This window comes from Halichoerus grypus, chromosome 1 (genome assembly GCF_964656455.1).
Source record: "Halichoerus grypus chromosome 1, mHalGry1.hap1.1, whole genome shotgun sequence".
NCBI lineage: Eukaryota > Metazoa > Chordata > Mammalia > Carnivora > Phocidae > Halichoerus > Halichoerus grypus.
Window position 1 is genome coordinate 92,602,853 of NC_135712.1, and position 27,949 is coordinate 92,630,801.

Here is a 27,949-nt window from a genome sequence, read left to right on the forward strand (position 1 = left end):
AAGTAGATGGTGACAGTTGTCCCCTTCTCCAGGAAGCCCCCTTCTGTTCCATTCTGCTAGCCAGTAATCAAACATAATTTGGGGTTACTATCCCATTGGTAGCTGCAATGTCAGGTGACATTGTTGTCATGAATCGTGGCTGAAAGTTGAGACGTTAAAATTGGAGGCAAATGGGATGTAGGAACTGTGGGTTTTCAGTGCGGTAGATGAAGAGATATGCTGTGGTCTTTGTGTAGACCACGGCACAAGCTTGGGCAAAATCTGATACTACCTAGGCTGGTTTCACAGGTGCGTGGACTTTTCACCAAAGGATTTTAGTGGTCACCTCCACTTGCCCTCCTCTTGCAGATAGGAAATTGAAGCCAGAGGCCTTTGCAAGTGCACACCAAGTTACTGGGCTTCTCAGAGTTGGGACTTGAACCCACATCTTCCAGCTCTCTTTTCAGAATATTACCAATATATTACCCTGCTCCTCTATGATGTACTCCTATATAAATCTCCAACTTACCCACAAAACAGCTTCCGAACAGTATATTTGAAGAATTTCTCTTTTAAAGAACATTTTTAGTTCTCCACATGTGGGGTTATTATTGAAATCAGGTCACAAAGATGCAAACATTGCAATATCTTCGGGACCCAGTAGCTCAGGGCATTGACAAAATGATTGGCCTCTTTGGAGAAATGCAAGCTGAAAGTCTAAAACCAAAATAATCTCCTGTAAATGTCTTCCTTCTCTCAAAGTTAGTCACCGTAATAATCTGACAACAATCCGTCTGAAAACAGCTGCCGAGTTAAAAATTAATCTCTCGCCAAAATAAATGTCATTTATTTAAACTGCTAATGATAAGCATATTTCAATAATTTAATTTGCAGATCCCTTCAGAGGAGCCACTACAAAATATATGTCCCAGACCAGATATGTGTATTGTAATTGGCTATAAGTAATTCTTCAAACAATAGTTATACTTAGCAAATGCTAACTAGTTTGCTTCTGGACCACAGGTATTTCTGACTGCTTTATAACACACCGTGGAGAATCAGGGTGTTTCACACTTTTACCCTTAGTTTAGCCTTCTAACTATTCTGAGTGGCTGTACTATATGTGCGACTTCTTTTCGGTGACATAAAATAGGTCCCTGTGACTTAGTTGTTTTCAATAACATAAAAGAGGACTGACTTCCTTCTGGCAAAGCCAAAGCTTAGAATTATACTGATATCTTGGTCCTCCTTCCTCAGATTAAGGCTAAGGAATATAGTTTGGGATCAGTGAAAGAATTTAGAGCCCAATGAATAATTCTAGGTGTGGACAAACCCTAGTGTATGAGTACCCACGGGGGGGTGGGGGGGCATCATGCTGCACAGGGTGACTTCAGAGGTACTTGAAGGTCCATGTGACTATACAAGTATCCTGAGACATTAATAAACTGAAGATTAATTTCTGTATCTTTTATTAAAAAAAATAAGGAATCCTGAAGAGAGAAAGTTTCGCTATATTAGTCATTTAGACCTTAGTGAGAATTACTTTGTTAGGATTGTTATGAGTGCAGGTGGTACGAGAGGAGGAAGAAGCCATGGCAAGAATATGAGCCTCACCAGTCATTGTCATGGGTACAAGAACGGGCAGGACAAAAGGGTGAATTAGGAAGACTGGGCAGATAGGAAGGTTTGAGTGTTCTTTGAAGATTTATTTCGACCGCTTCACACTTCTACAGTGGACCAGAGAGGCAGCGATTCTGGAAATATAATCTTTCTGCTTCTTTCTTGGCACCAGATTTTATCCTTTTTTCTGTTCACCATTCTTAGGAATGTAGTCTGTCACCAGGAGACAACTTGACAATATGTTGCCTTTTGAAACCCCGTCCAAGTTTAGGCATTTGGTACTGTGCGTCCGTTTGACCCAGCGTATCTCCCAGCCTCAGAAACATATGTCAACACTTTGTGCTCTCATGTGTTGTAGATACTTGCCACCTAGGGGGTAGGTTTGCAATAAAAGATGACTTGAAAGCCACCAGGCTTTGTTAGATTTGACAGAAGCCCTTCCTTGAAAATAAAGACCAACATAAGAGAAGAATATAGTTTTGTTTTATTATTTGATTTATTATTTATTGATTATCAGCTGCTATTTGAGATATCTTGAGATGTCTACTATTTAAGATGTCTTCAAAGACTGCTATAGATTTTTCTAAAAACTACAGTAATTCAATAAAAGAAAGGCCTCTGTAGGAAGGTAGTCTGAAGAGCTCATGCTTTTCAGTGCAATTTGGTTTTGTCTGATACCTACCAGGCATGGTAAGTACCTGATTGAAAATAACCCCTCTCCTAAGTAGGAGCATCAGAATCTCATATGCCTGGTGTGTTCACTTTCCCCTAGAGGCCCTTCATTTCTTGTTTTCAGAAATTCTGTCAAAACACTTCAAGGAAAAGGAAAGGTTTCATTTTTCTGATAAGTATGTGGGGCAATAATGGGCGCTTTCTCATTCAATAACAAGCATTCAAAAGATTTAAAATTAATAAAACTGTTCAAAATTCCTAAGCTGTTTAAATTGTTATTTTTTGAAATTTGAATTCCCATTCAGATGGGAGTTGTCAAGTGTTTTATAGTCCTATGTATCTATTGCTTTAACAGAACTACTCACTAATGAAAGTTCTCTGCAGCCAAATTCTCAGCAATAGGGAACTGGTGGACTAAGGCCAAGAGCATCTGGCCAGTGGAATATGGTGCAGCCATTTAAGCCATGGGGCAGCTGAAGCTGGACAGATCCCAGGATAGAGTGTTAGACGTGAAGAGCAGCTCACAGTATATATAATACACACAGTCTAGTCTTACTTGCCCCTCCCGGGTGGGAGTGGAGAGCTTCAAATTTTTATTTTATGTGTTTTTATATTTATATATATATTTTTTTATTTTATATATTTTTCTGTCCTGTCCCCCCCCATAAGCTGACCTTGCTTTTATATTAAATTAGCAAAGTAAGAGAAGTCCAGTAAAATGGCTTAGCCCCTCACCCGCCCCCCGAAACTCCCCAATCCTCTGGCCTGACCTGCACTAATGTTGTGTATTAGTCATCTCGACTCTGCTTATGAGACTTTGAGCACAGGTGCCATGGATCATTTGCAGCCATAGGTGTGTCCTCCAGGCTTGGGTGGTGAGTGTTGTACTCGGGCTGTAGAGCGAGCACTCATGCTCCCGTGTTACACATAATTGGCTTTAATCAGGCAGGATGGAAGGAGAAATCTCGACCAGTCGGGCGTCAGCAAGATTCATACAGGGTGTGATGCAAGAGGACAGTGTTCAGATTGCAGAATGAGATTTACATCCTCAAGCAAGGCCTGGCCTCTGACTACTGAGAGTCAAACAAAACCCCGCCCCCCCTTATTCAGAAGGAGGGAAGGATGATAGAGATACCATGTTATTATCACCAGTAAGAAGCTGAACTTGCTATTAAACGCATTCCTTGTGGCTCTGCATTCCCATCCACCTAAGAGTCCTCGGTAAGACACAGCCGTACCCCCTCGACCCCCTCCTGCGCGTCCCCAGCTGAAGGTAATAAAGCTATTCTAACGTTTCCCCTTGGGTCAGATAACAGATGTAGATGAACGAGGCACTGAAGATTCCTGCTCTTAGTTTGTTTTACGTGGGAAATGGAATTATTAACCACTGCCTGTGCTTGAACATCCTCAGTGACCCTAAGTGACTCGCCACCTTGGCTCTTTGTATGGAATGTAGAATATAAGTGTATGGCTTAGTGAATCAGAGTGAAGCTTTCGAAGTCAGACAGGACTGGTTTAAAATGTAGACTTTGCCTCCTGCTTGCTTTGTTACCCGGGGAGTTTATTTAAACCTTCTCAAGCCTCTATGAAATGGGAATAATAAATCATGTATTACAAGGTTGCATTAGAATAAAGTGAGCTAACGTATATAGAGGAATGAATTCGCTGCCTAACACTTGGTAGCTACTCAACATATGATAGTTGATATTTAGTGTTTGTGTGTCATAGGAAGGTACTGCTATTTGGGGCCTTTTTTTTTTTTTTTACCTAAAAAAGCCAACAACATCACATGAGCCAAACCTCATATTTGTCTTACACACCTTTAGTTGTCTGCTTATGTTGAGTCAGAATCTGCTTCTCCATAACTTCTACCTCTAGGTTGAGGTGCTTCTCTTAGGGCCCACACCCAATAAATATAATTTCCTTTTTCCAGCTGGAACATTTCCACAGAGAGAATAACAATAAGTCACAACAGAAGGCTGTTTTCTGGTCCGTGAGACTTGGTAGAGTCCACCATCCTGGTCATGCCTGTTATTACGCTATTGTCTGTCAAGTCTAGACTACCTTGCTACCCTCTGCTTTGGGATAATGGCGCTAGCACTCAGCGAACCACATTTCTGCCTGTCCATCTGGCTTCCTGTGAGGCTCTGCCGGGAAAGGGAGACTGCGAGGCTGGAGGAGGCAGGATGCGCCCTTTCCTTTGGCTTCCTGTAAGCCGCCCGCATCATCTCGGTGACTTCTTTGAGAGCCGTGAAGTGACAGAGCTCACTGCCCCCGTCCCTGACCCCGGTGTGCTGGCTGCCCTGCCAGCCAGTGATAACGATTCCAGTGTTTATGAAATACCCACTATTTGCACTGCATGGTGTTAAGTGCTGTGTGTGTGTGAGTGTATATATCACCTTATTGAGTTCTGGTATTAACCCTGCAAGACAGGTGTTCTCTCCACGTTCTAGGTGAGGAAATGGGCTCCGAGGAGTTAAGTGGCTTGCAAGCTAGTTGTCAGAGCTGAGAGTCAAATCTAGGTCTGTCTGTCTAGCGTGAGCTCTTTCTGCCTCTTCATGCACACAGAGGGGAGGGGGGCTCTTTACTGTGCCCCCGTAACCCTCTCTTTTCTGTGTGTGATTGGTTGAGCCATCTGGAAGTGTCCTTTTCTTCACAGGTTGGGCAGCCCAGCCCCAAAAGGAATGCTCTTTCGCTGTGTTCAAGTGGCCTGCATGCCAGTTGACCCCCCACCCCACCCCCCCCGCCCCACCAGCAGAAGCTGCGTGCTCGCCTCTGGCTTCTCAGAGGCGCTAGAATTTGTCTCTGTTCCGTTTGTAATGCACACAGGACTGGGCTATTCATCATGCCACAGGCCAGGCTGCACAGCGCCTCTGGAATAATGAATTACCCAGCTCCTGCCAAAATGAGGCACATCATGGCCACAAAGGAAACTTATCTCTCCCTGACTTTCTCCCCATCTTGTTCCTCCCTCTTCCCTTTCTCGTCTCCTGTGATCTGTCTTGCCAGTTGTAATTGGAACATTTTCTCCCGTATTTAAGTTCTGAAGTGTCTTTGGGACTTGCTAATGTATCCAAAGGCTTAAAACAAGTCCCGTCAAGGACGTTTATTGCTGTCTAGCATAGGCAGTTAAGCGTAGCTTACAAGCAGCTCTGGGTATATATGGCCAGGAATATAAATGTTCCTTTTGGAAAAGAGGAGAACCCGGGGGGGATATATATATATATATTTATATATGGTCCTAATGGTGATATCAAATGAGGGCTTAAAGAAGAAGCAATTTCTGGCCTCGTCATGTGACAGAGGGTACACAGGACTTGGGATGGTGTGACCTTTGGTTTGAAGGGGTTGTTTTGGGGTTTGGGTGGGGAAGCTGCCTCAGAGGGGATCTGAGATGATGTGTCCTGAATAAGAGAAACCTCTCTCTTCACTGACTTTTCCTGCTTCCTGTGTGGTAAAACCAGGATCACCTAACAACTGGGACCTCTCCATTTTCCTACTGTCAGAATATGTTCCCTCAAATTATTGCTGTATATATATTATCACTGAGAACGCTTCTGGTTGTTCTTATGTCTCTTACATCATCAGAAGTCTAGAGGCAGGCCGTCCAGGTTGGTATAGTGGCTCACTGACGTATTCAAAACGCAGGCTCCTACCATTCCGCCCTGTCATAATTAACTTATTGACTTATTGCCTCATGGTTGCAAAATGGATGCTGTAACTCTAGATATCATGTTTTTCTTCAAGGCACTATGAAGTGGGAAAGAGTTGTCAAGACACTAGCTGTATTTGTCCCTCGTATCAGGAAAAACAAAAGCTTTCCCCGAAGCTCCCGGAGGATGTTCGCCTGTGTCTTATTGGCCAGAACTACGTCCCATCCTTACCTGCCCTCCTTAGCTGCAGGGAAGTCTGGATAAACAAGCTTAGTTTTCCTACACTCTGAGAATGCCTGTGCGGTTAGCCAATAAACGAGGTCTGCCACAACCAGAGAGAGGGGACACATAGAAGACTGTATTGGGCAAGCACAGGCAGTCCCACCTCACAGTAGAGAAGAAGGAGATTCCTATGCCGGAGCTTACAGTGCGCCCGAGACTGTGCCAGGCAGCAGACCTGTGCACATGCGTGTTGCAGTCAGCTCTGTTGTACACTGAGGAAGCGAAGCTCTGAGCAGGGTTCTGCAGGTAGTTAGGAACCTGGCTTTGAATCCAGGCCCGTCTGACTTCAAAGACTATTCACGCTGCCTCTGCGAAGTGGAGGCCAGTTCCCTAGCACTGGCTTTTGGGGTGCCTCGCTGAATCTCAGCACCTTCGTTGCATCTCCAGCACCTTCAGTTACCTGTAAACGAATTAGGAATTTGGAACAATTCTTTTATGGGCCCCTCATAGGTTTTATTTAAAAGATGAACACTCAGGTTTTTATGTCGTGATGACAGTTAAAAGAGAAGTGGCCTGGGAGGCAGGAGACGCAGCCCTGCTCCAAACCCGGTGCTGAGTTGCTCTGTGGTCTTGGGGACGTCCTTTCCCCTTGTCTGTGGAATGGAAGGTTGGAGGTGCCCTACGAGGAGTCCAACAACCTTAAGACACAAGTTTTGCTCCTTTCCGTCGTGGGTCTTTCATCTGTTCATTCATTCAACGATTATTTCTTAAGTGCCTACTATGTGCTGGGTGCTGCTCTAGGTACTTGGAATATACCGGGTAACAAAACGAAGATCCCTGCCCTTGTGGACCGTATGTTCTATCTAGTCTGTGTGCGCTGGGGGCAGGGGACACAAACAGTAAACACAACACATTATAGATTAGGGATGAGTAAATTACACAGATGTGAGAAGGTGATTCGTTCTCTGGGGGACAAAAGTGGGAAAGAGAACAGGGTCTGGTAGGGCCAGGGGAGACATTCAGGGGTCTGCACTGAGAACATGGCATCTGAGCGAAGACTTTATTACGGAGAGGAGGGTGTCAGCCAGCACACAGTTAGGGTCGTGGCTGCAAGCGGAAGGGATAGCTAGAGTAAGGACTCGGGGGCAGACGTTTGCCTGGATTTTCTGCGCGGTTTTTCCCCAGCTGAGGACTGGCCTGGAGCTCTTCTCACCCCAGCCCTGTCATTTCCTTACGGAAGTGTTGGCCTTCAGTTGGCTTTCAGACCAGCTCAAACTTCTAGGAGTTGAAGGCCACTTAAATTTGACCCTGCTGTGGCCCTTAGGGACAGAGAGCCTGGCCACCACCTCTATATTTGCACCTCGTTGCACATGACAGAAACACTCAATTTCTGGAGATGCAGGGAAAATGGTAGAACCACCAAGTCCTAGAGATATTGAAATCCTATCAAAATAGCACAGCCCACCATTTCCAGACTATTCCTGCTGTGTTTCCTGTTTAATGCCTACTGCACCGTGAGTGACTCAGTATTTTTGTCATGTTCTCAAATGACTGTCTGTGTTAATCAACCCTAAAACCCCAGGTCCTCGAGACCTGTGTTTTCTGCTCTACCAGTTACTGCTCCTGGGTCAGCCTGTAATAGTGGCCTGGGCCTTCCCCATTAGCTGCAGAGGGGCCTCCCTAAGCAAGGCCAGGAGTCCACAGGAAAACTCAGTCACTTGCTGGGCTGTGCAAACGTGTGTGTGTGTGTGTGTGTGTGTGTGTGTGTGTGTGTGTAATGACAAGAGGAATACATCTTGAAATATAAGAAAGAGAAAGGGTAAGAGTTGCCTTCTTGAGTTGTGTTCCATGCAGAGAAGTGACTTGGGATCTGAGAACAATGGTATTGTGCAGGTGTGTTATTACCCAAGTTGAACTGAGAATGTGTATCATGTGAACAGACTGATAGGCTCATGAATTAAAAGAATCTCCCCTTGGTCCTCGTACAGGCTTAGTGTGTGCCCTGGCCACCTACTCTAAAGTAGATATGACGCTTCAGGCAAGAGGCTAGACCCCCCCGCAGAAAGCCCCCTCCATGTATGTGTGGGTCTCTGTCCAAATACTGAACAGGGCTGGGTGTCACTCACAGGATACTGAGAAGTTTAGTTCTGGGTAATGGCTCAGCATGGATTTCATAGTCCCTTTTCTAGGTGTATCTCCTTTCTTGTGGTCTTGACATTTGTTTGATGGGAATAGCAAGGAAACTTAACTTTAATCTCTGTAATCTGCATGAGGTTACAGGAGAGAATTTGGAATACCATGCAAAATGCTGGATATATTGAAAATGAAAGGAGGATGAAAGTCTTCATCAGGATTGTATGCCATTGAACCAAATTCCACATTGTGTGTCCTTACCAATCTGCTGGGGCATTGAAGCAGCAAGCCTCTCTTCTGGGGTTTCCTAACCTGGTTTCTCCGTTCTTTTGATTTGCTCCCTCCTGTGCAATACTTGGGGACAACTCAGCCATACACACAGAGTGGAAGAGAAGCATACTGCTGCAGCTGCAGATTGCACAGGCAGGGGTAAAGGCAGTAGTCTAGAAAATTCTGACAACAACGTAAAAGTCAGTCTTACCATAAGAAAGAATATAAGGGTACAGGCTCTCTGTTTTACATATTGTCTACTTAAAAGATAGGCGATATTGTTCATTCATTCAGCAAACATATCAAGCACCTCCCATGATGCCTGGCTCTGTCCTGGGCACTGGAGATCTATCAGTGAATGCCACCACCCAAAAGTTTCCCTGTCCTCATCTTATTTGGTTAAACCATCTGAAATTGCTGTCTTTGTAGGTCAAGGCAACCCACTAAATATGCATCTACTATATGATTCAGCCATTCCACTCCTAGGTGTTTACATAAAAGAAATGAAAGCATATGTCCATACAAAGACTTGTACATGAACGTCTGTAGCAGCTTTATTTGCCGTAGCTCCGACTGGAAACACTCCAAGTGTCCGTCCACAAGTGAATGGATAAACAAAGTATAGTAAGTATATCCACACAATGGACAGCAGTCGGCAGTAAAAAGGAATGAAGTCCTACTACACACTGCAACAAGGCTGGACCTCAATCCATTATGTTCGCAAAAGAAATGGAATGATTTAATGTCTATAAAGCTGCAGAAGATGCAAACTAATCCATAGGGACAGAAAGCAGATCAGTGGTTGCCTCGGAGCAGGAACTGGGTCAGGGGACAGCAAGGGCAGGAGGGGAGACTGCAAAGGAACAAGTGCAACCTTTTGGGGGTGCTGGATATATTTACAATGTTAATTGTGGTGATGCTTTCACAGGTGTATACGTCTCAAAACTTGCCAAATGATACACTTTAAAGATAAGCAGTTAATTATATGATAATTATACCTGAATAAAGGTGTTAAAAACAGTCCAATCATACCAGTTTCGTATGGTTCGATCCATAGATAAATTTTGGTGATCAGTTAATTTTTAAAACCTCATATTCATTTTTCACATATTTACTGAAAACCCACCATGTGTCAGATCATACCGTGAAAGACACTACCCATGAAAAGAAAAAAAAATAAATAAAAGGCTGCCCCTGCTTTTAAGCTTCGTGGGTGAAACGGGTTTGTAAAGGAATGGCTTTCCTACAGGGAGCTGTGGAGCAGTTACCTGCTGAAGCAGCTTATTCTTTGTTGCTGCATTTATGCATGTGTGTGTGCCTTCGTCTCTTTCAGAGTGACCTGTGGTCTTTGGGAATCACCGCTATCGAGATGGCAGAAGGTGCTCCCCGTAAGTACCTTCCTCTGGGTGAGATCTGTTGCTGGGCTGCTCTCTGCAGGTGCCGAGCCTTCTTGCCCGTGCCAGGGTAGCTTTCCTTCTGCTACGCCAAGCCCGGCGTGGGTTCGAGCTGGCATATTTAGAAAGCAAAGTCACCTTAGCTCAACCAGGAACCCATTCATTTCAGAGCCATGTGAGGATCCTGTGTTTAGAGAAAAAAAGAGAAAAGGGAAAGGAACTCGGGGGTTCTGGTTTGTTTGACAGATTCCGCGCGTCGTTTATTCTTGAACTGCTCTTTACCTAACGCAAAACGGGGGCCAACCCACAAAGTCTGTAAACTCCAACTTAACAAAAGTCCAGAACTCATTCTCAGTGCGCGAGTTACGCAAACTCTTGTACTCGGTTGCTCTCACTCCTAATATAATACTGCTGTTTAGATTTTTAGGTGGGAGGCCGAGCGGCCAGGGCTCCGGCCATCCGGGGAAGGTCTGAAATGTCTTGCGCTCTGGAGCGTGGGTGCTGCAGAGCGCCTCCGCCAGGCGCGTGCTGGCCATGACCTTGGGCTCTGCGGACTTCCTGCAAGAAGCGCAGCTCACCAACGGTCCGGCTGCTGCCGCAGCCCCCAAGCCCCGCCCCACCCCACCCCCTATTCAGTGTCCTAGCATGGCCCGCATATAAGGCAGACCTTTTTCTCGAAGACACGAGATGCCTTCGTAGGCAACTCTCACTCCTCAGTTCCTCCGCTTGGTTTCCTCAGGCGGCAGGACAGTCTAGCACACTTCCACCTACCTTGTCTGCCTCTCGCTTTCACTCCGATCAGACTTGCAGAGCAATGTGACAGCTCCGCCAACCTGCCCTGGCCCCCTCCCCACTGCCTCTCAGGCAGAAATTTCCCCTGGAACTATTCTCATGTGGTTAGTGCAGCCTTGGCGTCCGCTTTCCGGAGAACCTGAACCCAAAACGGCCCCCTTCTGTGCATGGCAGGTCGTTTGGCTCACACGGCTGTTTATCTTCACGTTATCATAGCCTTTGTATTTCTCACTCTAGAGTTGGTGGAATTCATCCGTAGCATGATTGATTTGGAGTGTTTGTTGACAACATTCCCCTCATTGGCAATGCTAATAGGCATTTATGAATCCAAAAAATCATATATTGCAGTCTGAAATATTATCCTCATATTATCATTCTTGATGAGTAGTAGAGGGGGCTAAAAATAAACTTCTACCCACAGAATCTTTTAGCTTTCAGGGAGAATATATTCTTACTCTGGGCACAAAGGAAAAGATAGCCCCGGAGGTTTAAAAAGTAAACTAGTGAAATATTTTGATTAAAATAAGAATGCCTGAGTGCTTTCTCTATAAACCATAATGCCATGTTTACAGGTTGAGATATTTTAATAACTTTTCTACCAGACCCTCTTTGCGTCGATCTCTCTGTTCTTCCTGGGGCCAGTGAACAAACAAACAAACAAATGAACAAAAAACAGAAACGAACCTGTCATGAAACCTGAAAAGCCATCAGGATATTTGGAAATACAGAGAGGAAAGTGTTCTGGTCGAGTGCTATATACTCTAAAAAATCTATGTAGATAGCATTGCATGTATATGAGCCTTCAGTGTATAAGAAATAGACCATCTATCTTTCATTTTATGACTTAGGCTTTTGCTAATTAAAAATAACCTACCGTCTCCATTGTAGTTTTTATCTTGATGTTGTTTACTCTGAATCTGAGATGGTTATTTATAGCAAAGCAAAGGCTTTGACGCTTTAACTTAGCTTTCTTAAATATGGAGTAGAAATAGAAATGTTAACAATGTCCAGTTGAAATGCATATTTTATGAGACTTCTGTAATTAGACATCAGCTCTCTTAAATGCTCAACACGTAGAAGCTTTGCGATCTTCTGGCTTTGCTCACTGGGCATGTGTGGCTTCAGAGCCATTTGGCCTGGGTTTGGCCTCCTAAACTGAGCTGGCCCTTGCTTTGGTCTCTTGCAGCTCTCTGTGACATGCACCCCATGAGAGCCCTCTTCCTCATCCCCCGGAACCCAGCGCCTCGCCTGAAGTCGAAGAAGTGGTGAGTTTGGTCTTCTTTGGTGCTTTGTCGATCCAAGGGCAGGGTTTTCCTGCAATGCTCTCTTGGAAGAACTCAAATCCTTAGGTCCAGCTGCATGATGAGACCAACATATACTGAGACCTGGTGAGTGATTTTCCATAGGGTGTCACTCATCTTAAAGCACATATTAAGTACCTACTATTTGCACTGCAAGTCTTTATCACCATACCCTTCAAGGTAAGGAGGTATTAGCTAAAGTGAGTAGTGGAACCCAAGTAATAACATGAAAGCTCTTTGATTTATCATCCTCCTGAGAAATATCTTGCCTGGCAGCACAAGACATCTCATCAGAGGGGGTGATAGTTCCAAGAGTCAGCCGGTTAGGTTGGCTGGCTTTTCTTCTACTCCTTAAGATGGTAATTCTGTGAGTGCCTACACATACCTGGTTATATGAGGGATGATTTCACTGGTCTGCACATAAATATTTGTAATATTTGTTTTTACTATTGCTTTCCCTTTATGGCATGTGATATTGGCTTCCAATTTGGGGCAGTGATACAAACTTCCCATTTAATAAACTTATTCACATAAAAAAATTTGACCTAATTTAAAGAAAAATACCAAGTGGATGCTAGGATGGATGATGCAAAAGTCTGGTTAAAAATTGTGTTGGTAGTGGGGTACCTGGGTGGCTCAGTCGGTTGAGCGTCCTGACTCTTGATCTCAGCTCAGGTCTTGATCTCACGGTCATGAGTTCAAGCCCCGTGTTAGGCTCCAGGCTCAGTGTGGAGACAAACAAACAAAAAATTGTGTTGGTAGTATACGATTGACTCAAGTTTGGGAAATACAGTTCTATGGTTAGACCAGAAGTTGGACTTTTGTGTGTACTTATATCGGGGTCTTTGTACCTTATCATCGCATAACAAAAATCCACAGCTCCTTTCTTCCCCCTGTGTATATGGTGTATCCTGATACATACCAATACATCCTTGAATCTCTGATTGTCCTGGCCTGGGGCCAATTCCTGGACCGCTTATGACCCTCTCTCTTTTTCTAGAGACGTATTCTGGGCAGTTAGAGCATGAAGGCTCAGGACCTTTCTGCCCCTTTTCATACTTCATGATCACTTCACGATCACCCTTGACTGGGACCCTTATGTTCCTCCCCTTCCCCACCCACAGCCTCACCCTCTGCAGTCTAAATTACTACAGTCACCTAATTGTGACATAGCAACCCTGGTGTGACAAGAGAAAGGCACACGGCACAGAGAAGAGAGGGAACCAGCCAGAGGGGACCGGAAGCCCTGAGTTGCCGAGGCCTGCCGAGGAAGAGCTTGAGGGTTGCTATGGGCAACGAGGGGCAGAGCAGCCCTGCTCCTCCTTCTCACTCTGGAGGGTCACTGTGTGAGCCTGCTGTTCTCTCCCCAGCAACAGCCTCCCATTGGGCCCCCGTACGGCACATGACCAGCAGGGCCTGGACGCCCTGGTTCCTCCCTTCTCCCCGGAACAGGCTCCCAGGGAAAGAATCCGGCTCAGTTCCCTCCCGGGAAGCATCAGGAGTGCTGCCAAGCCCTCTGCCAGCTTGCTGCTTGTCCTTTGGGCCAAGCCTCCCTGCCCCCCGCCCCCCAACACACACACACAGTATGCAGTGGGCTTTACTTACCCCGTGCCCTCCCTCCCTTGCCACTCCCTGTACCTGCTGCTGGACAGGTATTTCCAGGGTTCAGCCCACAGAGCGCAAACTGGCCATCCACACATGTGTTACATTTGGTCAGCACAAGTGGCCACACACTGTGTCTCAGAAACATTGATATTAATTGCCAACTTCTAGAAATCTGGTGATTGAGCATCACATTCAGATTTTGGGCCTCTTGTGCAAAGATGCAGCACCCCTGCCCGGCCAGGTGGCTCCCTTTTAGGGTACCAGATGGCTCTTCTGCCCATCGCCACCTCTCCCCAGCTCTGAAATTGGTCACTGCGCTTGTCCTGTTTTCCTCTTATCCCCTTTGCATGACCTCTCTGTCTCCTTAGAAAAGTGAATGAACAGCCCCTGCACTGCGATTTTAATTTTCATTGACCCTGCTCCCAAAAAGATCAACTCTGCATTGACCTTGTTTGAGAATGAGGAAAATACAGGCTGACTTTCCTGCTTCAAACCTTTGACAACAGGAACTAATTCTGGTGGTGCTGTCGGGAGCTGGGTCAGTCGAGGGCCAGTGAGGAGGCCAGGCCTCCATCTCACCCGGCCTCCCTGACTCTGAAGGAAAGCCAGTTAGGAGTGTGAGTGCCACACTGCTGGACAGAGAAGGGGAAATGACTTGGCTGTTTGAGAGAGTGAGTGGGAAAACAGAAGCCCTGGTGAAGAACTCTGTCTCACTCAGAACCCAGCCTTTATAAGATGGCCATGCAGCTGACCCAACCCCCACACAGGATGTGGCTCCCAATTCTCTGCAATAGAATTCTACTTCAAAAAAAAAAAAAAGATTTTTTTATTTATTTGACAGAAAGAGAGAACACAAGCAGGGGGAGCGGGAGAAGGAGAAGCAGGCTCCCCACTGAGCAGGGAGCCCGATGTAAGGCTCGATCCCAGGACCCTGGGATCACGACCTGAGCCAAAGGCAGATGCTTAACTGACTGAGCCACCCAGGCGCCACAATAGAATTCTACTTTTTAAGTGAAAATATTTAAGCACTGAAGAGTACTTTCTTGAATGACCAGGTCCAAAGTGATTTGAAATAGGTTAGGGTTTCTTAATCTCAGGAAACAAACTGAACGTTGCTGGAGTGGTGGGGGGTGGGAGGGATGGGGTGACTGGGTGATAGACATTGGGGAGGGTATGTGCTATGGTGAGCGCTGTGAATTGTGTAAGACTGTTGAATCACAGACCTGTACCTCTGAAACAAATAATACATTATATGTTAAAAAAAAAAAAAGATAGTAGGAAGGGAAAAATGAAGGGGAGGAAATCAGAGGGGGAGACGAACCATGAGAGACTATGGACTCTGAGAAACAAACTGAGGGTTCTAGAGGGGAGGGGGGTGGGGGGATGGGTTAGCCTGGTGATGGGTATTAAAGAGGGCACGTATTGAATGGAGCACTGGGTGTTATACGCAAACAGTGAATCATGGAACACTACATCAAAATAAATAAATAAATAATAATAATAATAATAAATGTAAAAAAAGAAAAAATAAAATAAAAATGCTCAAAAAAAAAAAGAAGTAAGTTAAGGTTTGCTTTAATATGCCCTAGTGTTTGGGAGGAAGTGAAATATTTTATTTTCTTTTTATTTTTTAAAGGAGAGGATCCCTCTCCCCATCCATCAAAAGAAACAAAACTCCAAAATGTTCTTTTTATATCCAGCTATTCTCTGCCTAATGAATTATCAGAGGAAGTACACTGTTCTTAGGGTATATATCAAAGTACTGCCAAAGGGGGGCACCACTGTGGTAGAAACAGGCCATGAACTCTTTATGATAAGCATTCAGTTGAGGGTCATTTCCAACTAACTTGCTGAACCTACAACATACAGGACATAGAAGGCATACGCATGTTGCAGACTCAGTAATTTATATATGTGTGTATGTGTATGTATTTATTATATAGATATAAATTTAATCTTAACCACAACCACACCAGGCAGATGCTTTTAGTCCTCATTCTGTAGCTATAAGACTGAGGCTTGGGTGGGTCATGTTCCTTGCACAAGTCTGTACGATCTTTTAGTTTCCCAAGTTTGTAACCCCCATTCTCTCTACTGGGTCATCCGGCCTCTTAAGTTCAAGGTTTGAGTGTTAGAGAATGGGGTACTAGTCTTTCAGTTGAACATTTTTTTCCTGTGCCTTAATAATAGGGAAAGAAAGGCAGGAGCACTGCTCTTTGTCCCTTTGTTGTGGGGGTGTGGGGGGGAAGGAAAGCACCCCCACTCACCAGAACCTGGCCCTTTCCTCCCCCATCAGTGAGATGAGGAGCGGCCTCAGTGCCAAGGAGGTCATGTGGTCAGAGCTCCAGTCAATGCCCAGGTGGCCCAGCCATTCAATAATTAGGTCTCCGGGAGGATTCTAACCTCAGTTGAATTAGAGGCCAAGGATGCTCTCAGCCTCTGTCTCCATGTCACCGTGGGCAAATGCGCAGTAAGTTGGGACTCCCATTTCCTCCTCCTGTCTCTAAACATGGCCAGACTCCACCCACATGGGTCAACCATCTCCTTCAGCGCATTTCCTCTCCTTTCTCTTCCCACCATGTGGAAGAGACATTTCACTTCCTCCCAAACACTATGGCATATTAAAGCAAACCTTAACTTACTTCTTTTTTTTTGAGCATTTTTATTTTACTTTTTTCTTTTTTTACATTTATTATTTATTTATTTATTTATTTATTTATTTTGACATAGTGTTCCATGATTCATTGTTTGCGTATAACACCCAGTGCTCCATTCAATACGTGCCCTCTTTAATACCCATCACCAGGCTAACCCACATGGTGCCCTTCCCTGCCCTACTCAGTGCTATAGTCTCCTGCAGGAGGTTCTGGAGAAACTCGGGGGGGACTTCATTCCTGTAAAGGACAGTTGGTCTTTTTCTTTTCCCATGCTCTTTAAATGTGAAGATTCCACACAGGCAAAGAAATGCTTGATTGAGATCATTAGAAAAATCATAAGTGCTTCCGGGTATTATAAAAGTCTGATGAATCACTGACCTCTACCTCTGAAACCAATATACATTATATGTTAATTAATTGAATTTAAATTTTAAAAATTAAATAAATAATAAAATGAATAAATAAATCTTTAAAAAAAAAGAAAAATCTTAAGTGCGTCTCAGTGGAAAGAGACATAAGTTTCCTTGGTCCAACCCACTTGTGCTCCAGATGAAGACCAGTGGCCTGGTGAGGTTAACTGGCTTAGCCAGGGTCCCAGGCTCCTCATTGCTAGATCCAGCCTGGAACCCCTGCCTTCTGCTTTCACTCCAAAGCTTATAGTCCCTCCTGCTATTTTATGAAACACCAGTTCTGATTCTTGGTGGGTTGTCAGGCACTGTTCTTTGTTTTTTGTTGTTGTTGTTGTTTTTTTTAAAGATTTACTTATTTATTTTAGAGAGAGACAGCATGAGCAGGAGGGGAAGAGGGAGAGGGTGAGGGAGAGAGAATCTCAAGCAGACTCCTCAGTGAACATGGAACCCGATGCGGGGCTTGATCTCATGACCCTGAGGTCACAACCTGAGCCGAAACCAAGAGTCTGACATTCAACCGACTGCACCACCAAGCACAGACACTTTTGTTTTTTAAGAAATGACAAAACTATTTGGGGTTGTGTGTGTGTGTGTGTGTGTGTGTTCTAAATGAAAAAATAATAATAGAAAGCAAATATCAGAAAATACTTCAAATTAACTGAATTTGCTAGTAGTAATGTGACTTTGGACTTTATTAAAATCAAAACAAAAATTGCTGCACAGGTTTTTTAAATTAACCTTTTTTGCATGGTCTCCTTGGAGAGAGTGGTCCCGTTGACTCTTCCTCTACCATGTCTAACCCAAATATATGTGAAATAATTCCCTTTAAGAACACTACACTATTCAGTTCAACAGAGGCTGAACTTCAAATTTCTACCCCCAGCCCTAAAGGCAGATAGATACTCCTGTTGTTTAAGCCTGGTGATGGTCAGAGGTTGCCGGGACCTTGTCATCATCGTGATAGTAATAATCATAACAACAGCAAACATACATACAGCTTATGTTTATATACATACAGTTTAAGTGCTAAGTATTTTACATGAATTAATTCATTGAATCATCACAGCAGTCTTTTGAGATAAATCCTACAATATCACCATCTGCAGCCAGGGAAACTGAGGCACAGAGAAGTTAAATAATCTGCCCAAAGTCACACAGTTAAGAAGTGATAGAGCCCAACGTAGAGAAGAAGGGTAGTTCTGGGCAAATGCAAATTCTAAAGCTCAAAATTACATTTAGGGAGTCCTGTGATTACCAAAAACTTTTAGCCCGACTGGTTATAATGATTAATGTAATAATCTTTCAGGCGTTTTTAATTCCTCTAACAATTAAATATATAAGCTGAGAAACTCTGGGAAGATAAAGTGTTTGGTGAGGCTGGTATTAGAACTGGGGCTTCCGACTGTAAGCACCAAACATTAACATCTATCTCTCCAGGCCAACCCTGGGGAAATTAGTATTACTAATCTTTGGCATTTTTTTTTTTTTAAGAGACAGAACTAAATTACTGGCAGCAGAGATGCAAACAATAAAGTTATATAAATGTACTTTAAACCCATTAGACCGCTCAGCAAACAGTCAAGTGGTGTTCAATATATGGGAAGGGGTTTTACTTTTAATTAAACATGTAATTAAGCATATTGATTCCTTGGTCGCACTAACTTAAATAAGAGACAATAAATCTTTCTTCGAAGATTTGTTTTAAGGTAGCATTATTCTCTCTTCAAACGGTACCATTTGAAGAAGACATGAGATACATTGCCAGCTTTATGGTCCTGCACATCTTGGCCCAACCTTTGGACCCCGAGTTATTCTCCTGAATATCTCTGAAGGTTCCTTCCCACCGGAAGAGATAGTGGAAAGAGAACTCTGTACCACAGCTGGCTCTGCTGAACTCTGAACACTCTCCCCTCCTAGCTGCCACTGCCTTTTTTTAGATGTCAGTATTGGGGAATGGAATGTACAGTTTATCAAGTCTGGATCTCATGTTTAAATTGGGTGTGATTTCTTTTATTTATCACCTTCTAATTAATAGTTAAGCACTTTATAAAAAGAAAGCACTTCCTTCTAGTTGCAAGCAGGAAAAAACAGCTTTCATTTGCATTTCTCATGAATATTTAACAGCTCCCTGTCTTAATTTGTTTTTGTTTTCATGTTCTTGATACTGATTTTCTACCTAGAAAAGTGCCATGTGGAACTTGTCTATTTCTTTATGCAGGTTAACCTCGTTCTCTTCCGTTTATTCCTTAGGACAGCCCATTTTTCCATGATGGATTTTTTTCACAAAGTCTCTCCTTAGATGATATCACATTTGTGTCTCCATGGATTTGTCTGGTGGGCCTGAAAAAGAAAGCATATTCAATATTATCTCCTCTCCAAACCTCCCTGTCTGTCCCTCACAAGCACACATTGGAAGGTAGCCATTTCACACACTTGTCCAGCACTCACCTCTGATAACCATGCGTGCATTCATTCGTTCATCAAGCATCTGAGGGCAAGTAGGGTGCTCTGGCTACAAAGATGACTCAGGCACACTGGACACTGGAGACCGCCCGTGTGGAGGAAGCAGGGGTACAGGCTAAAGGACATGCAAGAAGGTGCACAGAGTGTCCACCCTATTATTACTGTTTTCCACAGTCCACAGGGTGGCCGATCCTGATTGATCCTGGGGTGACCCCCAGCATAGCAGGGTACATCTGCTTCTATGTAAAATAATTTGAAAGCTAGAACTTAGCTTAGAAATTTAGGGAGGAAACAATATGAATGATTCAGTCCTTTAAAAACATGGAATAAGATGAGAAACTGCTTTGACCAGGGCTGAAGTGGAGAGTGGTGCATCTGTGAGTGCCCTCTTACATTGAGTGCCCTCTTGCATTTGAATTTTAAAGAACATGCTCACCATTGTGTTCTGTGTGATGAGGACAGCTTTCAAGCCTGAAATCTGTGTGGAGGGGGGCCTGCTGGCTGACCCAGGGAAGCTGGCTCCTGGGATCCACTCCTGTTACTCCACAGCACTCCACAGGAGGGCGACAGAGAGCACAAAAATGGATTTCCTCCTGCTCTGAGCAGAGTGGGTACGGCAAAGACGGTGACCAGAGTTCCCCTAAGGTCTCTAAGGGTGATGTGCCAAGCTGCCAATGGGGCACACCAGAAAGGCATGCTATATAGTCGTGAAGTAATTATTTATGATGCTGGGCAATTTCTTGGGCCAAAACATGCATGCCCAACTCATGAATCATAGCTAAAGTCCACCTTTAATTTCTACCACAGTGTGGACTCGCTCCCCTACTCATTACTATGGTGTCTCTCCCCGGCTCTCCCCTGCCCTGTGACTCTCTGGCACAGGGTTTATCTTTGAGGAAATAGTGCCTTTCTAGAGGGAGATAAGTGCACGTCTGGGTATGAACTTAGTCCCTAAGTTGATAGCAAACATACACATACACCCTGTTGGGTCCTTGGGTTGATAGCAAACATACACATACACCCTGTTCTTATTAATTGGAGAGCAAAGTTCAAAAGTAATTTTGAAATTACCAGTTAAAAAATTTGCCTAACCAAGTTCACTTTACCAAGTAAGAATCTTTCTCATTTCTACAAAACGTACTCCTCCTTACCTAGCCAACCCTGATTGTGCTCTCCCCCAGCTTTCATTTTCTGCCTCATTTAGACAGCTTACCTCAGTGTCCCCCGACGTATAGTGTGCTCAGCCCCAGCCTTAGTTTTTCACTATTTCCTGCCTCCCTGAACTGTTTTCCCAGAGTGATTTCCTCTTCATTCTTTAAAGCCCAGCTCAGGTACCCTCATTACAATGGACCTTCCAGATGTGACTCTCACCAAGGTCTTTCTCTTCTCCGATTCCTTTTGGTCTCTTGTGTGATATTATATATAAATTGTGCAAAAATGCTTTTATGCGTGTAACTCCCATACATTGCATGAATTGTGTGTTGTTGGTGATGATGTCTTTGAACCCCATTGTACCTAATAAAGTTCTAGACCTATTTTGTGATTGGTTGATCTCTGTGTTGACTAATTGCACCTATTTTCTTCCTTTTTTTCAGTGTAGTGTCTTAGAAAATGGAAGTTTGCTTTTTCTTTGGATTGTGTTTTTATCTGTGGGTTCATCTCTTTCATGTGGCAGGTCAAAAAAATTCCAGTCATTTATTGAGAGCTGCTTGGTAAAGAATCACAGCCAGCGACCAGCAACAGAACAATTGATGAAGCATCCATTTATACGAGACCAACCTAATGAACGACAGGTCCGCATTCAACTCAAGGACCATATTGACAGAACAAAGAAGAAGCGAGGAGAGAAAGGTTAGAAGCGCATTTGTATTTCAGCAAAGGAAACAAAAGATAGAGTGGGTCATGGGCTCTTGATATATTTGGAGGTGGCCGTGGGGGTTTCAGATGGGCCTGCATTATTCTTTAGTGTGAAGAGCTGCCTCTGAGCTCGCAGCCCGTAGGCATCAATGGAGTGAGACTGTGAAATGGAATCTTCATGACAGGATAGAACTGTAAGGAATATTACCTTTTCCAGGCACTGACAAAAAGTCATGTTGAGTAATACTATGAAGTGGTTTAATATGACAAGTGATTTTCTTAGTTCAAATGAATATTCATGTTTTGAAGACTAAAAACCGACAGAAGACAACCTAAAAAAAAGACAACAAAAAAAAAACCACTTAGTTGACATTTTTCTATCCCGGCAGTCTTCAACATTTAAGTTTTTGTGCTCTGAGGCTCATTTCGAATTTATTTCAGAAGTCAGAATGAATTTTCTTATAGTCACAGCATCGCCAGGCTTGATATATGGAACATTGAACTTTGAGCTGGAAGATCATTTAATGCACTACTTTATTTTAGAGAGTCAAAAGTCTTATCTGTTACGGCTCTAGCTGTTGTACCACACTACCTTTTCCGTGCATCGGTGGAAAGGACATGAGGCAAACTTGGAGCCCTGGGACTGTATCCTGGTTGTTTGAATAGAGACTCAGACCTCCTTATCTAGCATCCTGACCAAGGAGAAAACTCACGTGGTCTGGGGCAGGTTTTGTGCCTAGGTGGGTGGGAGGTACGGAAGGTTGAGGTATGGGGAGGAAAGGGAAAGATCAGGAGGACAGACAGGGTGAGTCCTCCCTGGTTGGAGGCAGGAGGAGCAGCGGGGTAGGGGGGAGGAGGGATGACAGTGAGGAGGCATTATAGGGCTGGAGAGGTGACCACTGAGCATGTGTGGAGTGGAGAGTAAAGGGGAAGGCCAGGCAGCAAGGGTGCGAGGCACATGGCCTTGTGCTTTTCCTCGCTTCTGTCCTGGACACCGTTCTCCTCTGTTCTTTCCAAGCCAGATGGCGCATTGGAGGGTGGTGGGCAGCACAGGACGGAGGGCGCTCTCCTTCTGTTTGAATTCCCCTTCTTTGCTTCTGCAGTTACTGTCTGTAATGTGGCAAGGTATGAGCAGGTATGTGGGGTGGGCGGTGAGCAGTGTGAGTCAAGACTGGGCAGAGGTAAGGTCAGCAGGGGGTTGAGCAGGAGGAGAAGACCTCAGTGAAGGTTCAAGGGAAGAGTTTCTTCCTGGCTGCCAGCCTCGGGAACTCAGGGAAATGTGCGATCAGTTCGACTCAGGAGTAGGAGGTTATGAGGCTAAGCCAAAAAGGAGGTCCATCACCTGAACTAACAAAATAGTGTATGTCAACTAGACTTCAATTTAAAATAAAAGATACACTTTTAAATGTTTGGGGATCAAACTATTTTTACTTCATGTGCTAAATAGGAAATGAAGTTTCATTGCCTATTTTGATTGAACATAAAATTTTTACAGCCCTGGAAAATAAATATATAAATAAAAATCCTGAACAAAACAAAAAATAAAAAAAAAAGGAGGCCCATCTCCAGTTATTCGTGGGTGGAGAGGGATGAGGTGTCTGTCAGGTGATGCTGGGAGGGGAATTGAAGGAACCAGAAAGAACCAGGCATGAGAGAAATAGGTAAGTCAAGATCAAAAAGTTCCAGGAGTGGGGTGCCTGGGGGGCTCGGTCAGCTAAGTGTCCGACTCTTGATTTCAGCTCAGGTCATGATCTCAGGGTCATGAGATCGAGCCCTGTGTTGGGCTTCACGCTGAGTGCTGAGCGTGGAGTCTGCTTGAGACTCTCTCTCTCCCTCTCCTTCTGCCCCTGCTCCTCCCACCCCTCCAAAAAAAAAAATCCAGGACTGATTTTTCATCAAACACGCAACCATTAAAGGCTGACTTCTCTAAAAGGGAAGTTTCTTTTTCTGTGGGCCTGTTGCTTCCAGATTCAAATTCTGAATTCCCATTCTAGCTCTACCCCCTTAATAGGTACGTGAACTTCATCCCAGTTTTCTCATCTTTAAAATAAGAGAGGGGATATGATAGTAATCCGTATCGCCTGGTATTGTTGCAAATTAAATGAGATAAGGCATTAAAATGTCTAATACAATGTCCAGCATATAAACATACTCAATAAATACTAGCTATTTTTATATAAAAAGTTCTTTATTGACCTATAATTTTTCAACACGATTCAGAGTTACTTTCTGAGAACTTGTGACCTCTTTGCCTTTGACCTGTGAATAGAATGGGTAAAGCTTGGGCCTTGGGTTGTTTTCACATTTTGGGGGCACAGATGCTGAAATGTGACTCAGAACTCCCCATTCTATGACAATAGACTATTTTTAATGTGTTCCTTCTCTGCACAGTAGAAGTGTAAGATTCTTGGTAGGAGATGAACTCAAGAGTGACCTGGTAATGTAAGGAACCTACTTCTGTTTAGGTTTAGAGCCATCAGAAGCCTTCTTCTTTGCTCCCCAGAAAGAGTATCGATCAAGCGAGGTCTCATCCATTTGCTCAGTTTCATCAAATGACTTAATTGACTTCCTCTAGGACTTTCACACTTTCTTAGTAGCTCTAGGACCAGCTTTTGGTACACTCAAACAATTTTAATGAGAATCAACTTATGATTTTTTTAACTTGATACTATCTTTTCCTTAAGATATGTTGACATATGCTAATTTATGCCAGTAATATAAAAGCAATAAGACCAGATTCTGGTGCAGTATTACAATTGAAGGGCCTGACAAATGAAGGTTTCACCCTAGAGAGTAGAAATATTTGGATTAATTGTGTGCTTCTTTCCCTTGCTAGAATTTCCCTTTGCTAGATAAAATTTCTGCAGTTTACTTCAAACTCTCTGTTGATTCATTTCAGGAAAGTTTGGAATAGTCAACTTTCAGTGTGGAATAGTGAAACACTTTATGAAGGTCCTTTACATTTTGGTGAAATAATACTCAAAAAATAAACAGCCCAAAAGCTTTGTGCATATCTAAATATTTGAAGCTAACTTGTGATTTAAAAAAAATATACTTGAAGTCACTGTGCTTTTGGCTCCTTTTCTTTTTTTTTACTATGTTCAGTTAGCCGCTGTATAGTACATCATTAGTTTTTGATGTAGTGTTCAGTGATTCATTAGTTAAGTATAACACCCAGTGCTCATCACAACACGTGCCCTCCTCAATACTTTTTCATTATCCCTGTACTGGCTGAAGAGTAGGGAAGGCGGAGTGTTTAGTTCTTGTTGTAGGTGCTGCCTCCTGGTGGTAACACAACCAAATTGCAGTTTTGGTTCCTTTTTAAGGCTACACAAATGCCTTCAAAGTTGTAATTACTAACCCACAGCTATGAAAGGATCACAGTAAAGTGACCCTCCCTTGCTTAAAATTAAAAGCTCTTCCAAAATTCCCCATTGCCCACAGAAAAGTCCTCAGGAAGGTGTATATAAGGGTTAGGAAGTCGTATCAGATGTGCTAGGCTTACTCATTCTGTCTGCTTTTCTCACAGCCAGACATCTAGCTATTCACAATTCATTGTGAACATGTCATGCCCTGTACTACTGTCAGCCTTACTCACGTGGTTATGTTGCTTAGAATGCCCTTTCCCACCACTTTCAGCTGCCATCTGCCTGGAACAGGGCCACTGACATTGTAGGGCCCAGCTCATTTCCTCCTCAAAAGACTTTGCTGGCCCCTTCCCTCATTATGACCAATGGACTTTGCTCCTTTCTCTGTTATCCCATTGCTCTTTTTATGCATTTCTATTTAGCATATAATATGTTGGAAAGAACATAGTTTTAAAGTTGGAGAAGTTCTGGATGGAATTCTAAATCCAAATCCCAGATTGATCAGTCTTTTATTAGTAAGTCATTGGTCCTGTCACTTACCCTCTTGTAATAGTGTCTTCACTTGAAAAGTAGGTAGTATGTTAAAGGATTGTTAAGCAAAATAAATGGGAGAACATAAGTAAAGTATCTAGCAGGGTGACTAGCATGGGAGACACCCAATAAAGATTAATTTCTTAATAATCATGGCAGATCTGATTACCTACTTGTCCATCTCACCCATTAGATTCTGATCTCCTCCAAAGCAAAGACTCAATCTTATTCATTATTACATGTTAACTTGCTTAACATATTACTGAATTAAATGAATGTCCCCGGTGGGTCATTTAACTCTATATTTCTAATAGCACGTGCTGTCAAATTTCTTTCTGGTGTTTATCAAGATATCTAAAGACAATTTGTGGGTCCATGTAAGTCATAATAAAACTCTTACTTAAAAAATGCTTAATACGGACAATAAGTGAATAGTGGGCCAATAAAGATTGGTTTAGGTGATCCTCTCATGGGAGTTAACACAAACTGAACAATTATTTTTCAGTTCCTTGTCATTGAACAGCAGGCATTAGGGACAGATATCTAGAGTCAGCTGGAACAGTCTTGGATGTGAATTCCACGTACTTAAATCCACCTCAGCTGGTGGGAACTGTTAGATCACAAGTCAGGAGGCCTGGAGCCTGTCCCAGGTCAGCATTAATGACAACTCTTTGGGCCTCAGATTACTTATATATAAAACGAGGGGGGTGGGATTGGCTGAGCTGTAGCATCTTTTTGTGCACTAACATTCTGTGAGTCTCTCTTTAGATGAGACCGAGTATGAGTACAGCGGAAGTGAGGAGGAAGAGGAGGAGAATGACTCAGGAGAGCCCAGGTAGGAGAACAAAGGCCAAGTCTTATTTTCACGTTCTGAATTGTGCTTGTGTGAAACTCACTTCCTTTTGATTTATAGGTTCATTTTTAAGAATCCAGCAAGGTGGTCTTATTTAATTTATTGCCCATGAACATACTCATTAATTTGGGAAAATGTCCCCAGGCAAACTCTTACAAAAATGTGGAAATCAGCGTATTCTTTATCTTGTCCCCTAAGATTTATGGTCTCTATCCTAAGACCTTGTTTCCTCACATATGTAACGTGTGGAATGGGTAGGAGTCAATTATCTGGGTAATGCAAGACTCAAAGGACCTAAAACTATGACTTTCAGGAGACCTAAGTGGTATTTTTGGACTCGAATTATTCAGTTTGTTACTTCATACCTTTGAGAAGCCCATTTGGGCAGCCACCGTCCTTGTCACATGTCTTGGTATTTTCACCACAAGCTAATCCAAGAGGAAATGGTTTCCAGGAAATCAAATCACACTCTAGAGGGGAACCCTAAATAGAAAATTTCTTGCTCATTCCAGTTGTCACATGTTGGACTCCAGGATCAGTGTTGCTTTATCGTTATGATCCGTGCGTTTTGAATTTCACTTGACATTGATTCCCACTTCTTCCAGTCTGTGTATCAATAATTAAGGTTAGTGTGCTCACATTGCCAAGATTTCTCTTCCATGAGAGAATTCAGCTGGTGGCAGTTTGGTGAGTCGAGTGGCACAGGCACAAACACCATGGTCAGTGTAGGTGAAGTGAGATTTATTGGGGAAAATGCACTAGCAGGAGGCTTACTGGGGAAATGGGTCCCCATCCTCTAGCCATCCAAGGAGGGGACTCCAGTGGTCCAGGAGGAGAAGTTCCCATACTGCTGAGGCAGAGCTGCCTGCTCAGGAAAGGGGCCAGCTCTGTCATTGCTGCTAGAACAAGCTAGTGGCTTCTTTTTCTGAGTTAGATCTACGAAGCTGGATTATTGCTAAACTACTGGAAGAAGGAGGGACTTACAGGGCCGTCCAGTTTTTCTCCACACCTGATACAGGAATTATCAAGGTCAAAGACTGAAGGAGAATTTTTCCTTCCATCCGATACTTTACACATTGGCTGCCCCCAGTTTAGCTGCGTAAAGATGATGTTTGTCAAGTAGTGACATGGAAAATGAACATTCTTATAAAGGCAAAGAACCAAGTGCTCTGCTCTCAGAGAAGTTGCGTACTATTCTTCTTTTTCCAAAGCTCACCCAGATGTCATGTCAGCCCTACTGATCACTCTCTATAGAACTGAGAAGCCCTGTTTTAACTAGTACTTGCCAAACTGCGTGTTAGGAGTCACTTAGCAGGCTGACCTAGCCATGCCTTAACACTTTGATAATTGTAACGTGTCATTATATCACATTGAAGATTATGTTCAAGTCCTGTCTTATGGACCCATGTAATTAATCTTCATGAAATCCTGAAAAGTGGAAAGGGACAGTGGTTATCTCATTTTAGAAATGGGGTGAGAGCCCAAATTTGGCACCCAAGCCCCACACCAACGATGATTGAGCCACTACTACAGCTCCACTCGCCTGACATTGATTCTGCATCAATTTGTATTAATGGAGGCTCCTCGTGTGCGTGGTTCCCCCAGTCCTGCTTGTGGCCTGTGTATATAAGCACTGTCACTTGGGGTTTGTTTTAGTGTTCTACACAAAAGCTGTTAAGTTTTAGAGGAGGTGTGCTCGTGGAATCCAAGCACTGTCTGTAAGACCTCAAGAATGAAGCCTTTTTATGTCATTTTTGGGCATAGATGACAGTCACACTGCACAGTGGTTACACTGTCCAACACAGAATAATCCCCTCGTCAACTGCCACCAAACCTGCTCCCCCCACCATTCGCCACCCCAGTTGGCGTCACCACTACTCTCCAGGTGCCAAGACAAAACCTGCAAGTCATTGCTCACTCCACACACCGCATCCATCAACTGGCTTCGTAAACTCTGCCACCAATGCTTCTCTCCGCCTCTGTCCCCTTGCCCCTCCCCACCCAGCTGGTGGCCCTCTGCAGACAGTTGTCCCTCGGCAGCCAAACAAATCCCATCACATCAGTGTCCTGACTATAAGCTTTCCATGCGTGGTTTCCATGCCCCGTGCCTCCCCGGGTCTGCCCAGTGTCCCTGGCCTCCTCCCGGGGCCACCTCTCTCCTTCACTCTG

General features: G+C 43.8%; 1 protein-coding gene across 5 annotated transcripts in view; it reads left to right on the forward strand.

Annotated features, from left to right (window-relative positions):
- TNIK (TRAF2 and NCK interacting kinase) overlaps positions 1-27,949 on the forward strand; it is a 382,741-nt gene that overhangs the window by 265,012 nt on the left and 89,780 nt on the right. For all 5 annotated transcript variants that reach the window (XM_078069267.1, XM_078069253.1, XM_078069254.1 and 2 more), the window contains exons 8-11: positions 9,883-9,937; positions 11,922-12,000; positions 20,847-21,022; positions 25,696-25,762. In XM_078069267.1, coding sequence (XP_077925393.1) covers positions 9,883-9,937; positions 11,922-12,000; positions 20,847-21,022; positions 25,696-25,762 — 377 coding nt within the window. The remainder of the gene's footprint in view (positions 1-9,882; positions 9,938-11,921; positions 12,001-20,846; positions 21,023-25,695; positions 25,763-27,949) is intronic.